At 26.3% G+C, this 4,851-nt stretch overlaps 1 protein-coding gene across 4 annotated transcripts; it reads right to left on the reverse strand.

The window, feature by feature from the left end:
• Positions 1-287: 287 nt before the first annotated feature.
• Positions 288-4,443, reverse strand: LOC132951007 (Golgi integral membrane protein 4-like). 4 transcript variants are annotated; one of them, XM_061022667.1, is made up of 11 exons: positions 4,146-4,443; positions 3,869-4,056; positions 3,617-3,795; positions 2,511-2,636; positions 2,301-2,432; positions 2,153-2,230; positions 2,035-2,082; positions 1,841-1,942; positions 1,405-1,496; positions 1,266-1,345; positions 288-624 (listed from the first exon to the last, which is right to left on the reverse strand). In XM_061022667.1, the coding sequence occupies exons 2-11, from the start codon at positions 4,035-4,037 to the stop codon at positions 563-565; spliced, it is 1,068 nt and encodes a 355-aa protein (XP_060878650.1). In that variant the 5' UTR covers positions 4,038-4,056; positions 4,146-4,443; the 3' UTR covers positions 288-562. The 4 variants fall into 4 exon arrangements, with proteins under 4 accessions (XP_060878650.1, XP_060878648.1, XP_060878651.1 ...); XM_061022665.1 differs by having other exon boundaries at positions 1,254-1,345; XM_061022668.1 differs by having other exon boundaries at positions 1,411-1,496; positions 4,146-4,440.
• Positions 4,444-4,851: the final 408 nt, after the last annotated feature.

The following is a 4,851-nucleotide window of genomic DNA, read 5'->3' on the forward strand; positions in this document are numbered from 1 at the left end:
GTTCTCAATACAACAATCGAATCATTCGACATACGCGAAAACGGTATATTCTCTTTTGAAAAGCAGTATATAACATGATTAATACTTGAAAACAATTTCAAATATTTTGTGAGATTTAGATTAACATTTAATATGATACATTGACTCAACTTTATTTGCTATATACTATTACAGACATTTTATTTTATAGTATTTATTTACATCCAAATAAGAAAAAATATATGAAAGTATAAAACTATTTTGAAAGATTATAGATCAAACCACTTCACAATAAATTAATACTACTATTTTAAGTTTCAACCATAAATTAATTTTATAATTTGAGCTGGTTGAATAACATTAAGTATGACACAATGATACATTCATTTCTTATTTTAGCATTTAGAATACACGTTAGATTCAATAAAAAAAAATTTAATAAACAATTAATTATAAACTGCATATTATTTAGCTTTTAAAAAAATTATCATGTTAAATTAAAAAAAGAAAAATACAATTAATAGGTATCATATCATTTAAATATTTATCTTTAAGATAAAGGTACCTTAAATTATAAATACATTTATTTATTTGCATGTTGATTTGCATCTTCTCTTGTATCGAAATCATTCATGTCTTCATCATCTACAAAAAAATAATTTTATAATTAATTAAATAGGTAGATAATTTAAATTAAACACATAAACTAAAATTCTGTGATTATAATTTACCAAACATCTTGAAATACTCAATAGCTTAAGTAAATATTAATTTTTAATAAAAAAAAAGTAAGTTGTTATTTTTTAGAATGGGTACAATATATCGTGATCAATTACTTATTTATGCGATCTTCTTCGATTTGACGAGTAACATTCGTTTGTCATTCAAAAATATAAACTTAAAATCACATTGAAAAAAAATTCTTATAACTCACTTAAAAACAGATTAAAATATGCGCTTATATTGGCAATAGAAAGCTTATCAAATTTTATGCCAGGGGATGGATCTGTAACGGGCCACTGGAAAAATAACATATTGTCGCGGCCACACATATTAAACTCAATATTCTCCCTCGGCGGTTTCAATATAAATGATACATAGTGCGCTTGTTACAGTTTATCACTTTCTATTACCAATATCTTATACAGAATGTTAAAAATTAAATACAATAGCATTTAATGTATCTGATACAAACCAATACATCAAATTAAGTTGAAAAATCACATATTGTTCCTATTCTTATTTTATTATTTAATAAATGAAACATAGCATACTGTCTATCTCACCATCTTCTTTGAAACGTTCTTGTTCATATTCATATTTATAGGAATTATTTTTTTGCTTTGATATTTTGTCTTCTTCATTACTAAAATTTAATTTAATTTATAAAATTAATAAAATAAAAATTGTTTTGTTTGGAATTACTTATACTTATTTAATGAATCTTTCTTAACAGTCTCCTCTTGAGGTGGAGCAGGCATAGCTTTCATGGACTCATTTCCGCCAGCTTGAGATTCCTAACACAAACATACACTCCAATTAATTAAACTAATTATAACCAAACATTTACAAACAATGTTAAAGATACAATCATTATACCAATATATGGTAATTATGGTATACTATGTTACAAAAACTTCTTAAATTGGTAATTAAAAAAATTAATGATATCATTTGAAACTTAAATATTGGAAATTGGAGATAAATTAGATTATATTCTGTATAATAGCTTTACTTATTTTTTCAAAAAAATACATTGAATCAAGTTGAATCTACAAGCAATACAATAGTTTCAATAAGTATATTTTTTGAATTTAACATTAGTATTGGAAATCTAAAAGCAATTTTTTTGGTGACTTACTTGAGTTGAACTAGTATCATTTTGTGGGACCAAAGCATTATTGGGTACTTTATCAGAGCTGATGTCCATAATAATAGGCTGATTAATTGGATTCGCTTCATCCTATGAAATATTTAAACAATATTTAATATATTATTTAGAGCAATAAAAAATGTAAAAACAAAACACAATTTAAAATTATGTATACTTATTACATTTCCAATAGGTAATGATTTGTTTGAAGAATTCACTTTAAAACTTAGCTAAAATAAAAACAAAAAGTGGTTAAATTAATGATACTAGCCATAAAAAAATAATTAGATGGTCCCATACCATTGGAGTTGAACTCTTAGCAGTAGCTCCGTCGATTGCTTGTGGATTAATGGCTGGAGTTACTGAACCACTTTTTAACTGGACAAAATAAAGTTCATTAATAGATTAATAATTATACATAATGATAAATTATGATACAATAACATACTTTTGTAACATTCATAATATCATTTGATTTTTGAATAAATTTTATATCTGATAATTCACTTGATTTTTGTAAGTTATTATTTTGGTCATTTTCTAAGTTTTCTTTTCCACTTTCTAATTTAACTTTTTCATTCTTAAAATTAAAAAGACAATTAAAAAATTATAATTTATTATATTTTCAAAGTTTATATAGTTTAATATATTTACTGACATTAAAATTTTGTATTTTGTTTTGTGCATCATTCAATTCTTGAGTAAGTTGTTTGTTTTTCTTTTCACCATCCAAGTATTTTAATTTCAATTTTTCCAATTCTTCTCTTAAATTTTTTTCTTCTTCCTTTAAATGATATCAAAGTATAGGGTACTATAAATTAGATATACGTATGCATATATAAAAAAAAATGTTGTGTACATAATGCTATTAGAGATAATTCATATTTTTAAATATTACATTCAATTAGTATAACTGTTAAAATGTAGATAATATATTATACTAATTGACAATTGTATGTTTATTTATGACCAACATAGATTTAACACAAACACAATATTTTCAGAATTTTTTGTTTGAACTTTATCAAGAAATTATAGTAGTTTAAAGTTTAATAGATTTATGAGTTAGACACTATTATATAATTTATTATAAGTAATATGCGTACATCTCTAAAAAAAATAGAATATTTAAAATAATATAACATCTTAATTTTTATTGGGCTAACAATCTTATTTCTATAGTTAATTTTTTCTTAGTTCCAAAAATAAATTTCAAAATCATATATCTTATTTTATCACAGTTGAGAAGTATTTTTATATGACTGGAGACAATTTGTAAAGCAAAAAACATGTCTATCTTCAACTTTAAGGGTAGCTTCAGGTATCAAATTGGATCTAGTTGGGGTCAAAATAAGAAAATTCCCAGTACTTTTTAAAAATAATCAAGTAAAATTAAAAAACAATGGGAAAAATGGAATATTTACATAAAAAATATGTAGGTACCTATCGATTAGCAACTATGTATTTATTTATAAGAATACAGTTGAAATATTAATATGGTAAATAGTAACTGATCATTGTTATAATAATAAAACTAGTTTGATATTTTACAACTTATAATATTGTTTTTTTTTTTTTTTCGAGTACCTAATAAGTACCTATTACAAGTACCTAATAAGTACATTCTTCTAATCAAAATAATTATTAAAACATAACACAATAAGTTAATAACACAAGCTATTAATTTAAAACTTATAATGAAACCTGAACTCAACTGACAGTGTTGTTCGTAATTTCTAAACATGTTACAAAAATATATTCTACCTGTAATATTTCATGATTTCGTTCTATCTCGCTATATCGATTCATAGAGTCAACATTTTGTTTATCACGCAACTGTTTCTCATCTTGAATTACTGCATTAAGGTCCTCCTTGGTTTTTAGATGTTCATGTTTTTCTTCTTCTAATGACCTCTCCAATTTCAGCTTATGTTCAACGATAACTGTGAAATTATTGTATACATAACTGATTAACAAATTGGCTCTCTGCAGTCAACACGACTGCTGATACGGTACCTTGTAATTGAGACGATAACGACTCTAGCTGATGTGTGCACGAGGATGCCGAATTACGGACGCCATCTAATTCCACTTGCGTTTCATGAAACACATACAGCACGGCAGAAAAAACAAAAACCATGCAAATGAAACCAATTAATCTCGTTTTTCCCCCTCTGGCCACCATTTTTGAAGACAATTTGTACCTGGAAAACGAAAATTATAGTCTTGTTGCGAGAATAAAACAAAGTCAATATTATTAACATCGATCATTCTCATCTCTCGATCGTCTTACCTTCGGTGTTTATAAAGGTAGTATGATCAGAATCGTCAAAAAATATTTCGTATACAATATTGTCATTATCTGTGATCCATCTCCAAGGCTGCACCTGTACGCACTACTTGCAAATAAAAAATGTTCAATTGAATAAAACAAATGTTTGTTTTTCGAGACAAAGTGATGAACAAATGACGAATATTGTCGAATAATATTATGGTTTTTTTTTTTTGTTTTTATCAATAGGTCGTCAAACCTCAAACGGTCGAACGCGAACGTCGAAAATTTGATTAGCCGGACGCGAATGTGCATGAAAAAAATCTCAAAAATTTATTACTCTGAGTTACGAGATAGCGCTCCTTGCCACGATACCGTAACAACCTAATACTCTATAATATTACATTATTACTCTATTGCACGATTTAAGATAGACAGTGTTAAGAGCACGATTATAAAGAAAGAAGTTTTTTATAATCGTGATTAAGAAATTAAAATAGATGTTAGATCGGGGGCGTAATTAGGGGTGGGGAGAGGGAAGAATAGGGGGATAAATCCCCCCTAAAACTTTTTTTTACTGCTAACATTTTGATCAAAGTACTATATCAAAAACGTATATCCCCCCCCCCCCCCAACCAAATTCCTAATTACGCCACTGTGTTAGATGGTACTATCTTAAAACGTGGTTCCTGTGCTTAGACCATAGAGTAATATAGAGTTCCAGAGT

This window comes from Metopolophium dirhodum, chromosome 8 (assembly GCF_019925205.1).
Source record: "Metopolophium dirhodum isolate CAU chromosome 8, ASM1992520v1, whole genome shotgun sequence".
NCBI lineage: Eukaryota > Metazoa > Arthropoda > Insecta > Hemiptera > Aphididae > Metopolophium > Metopolophium dirhodum.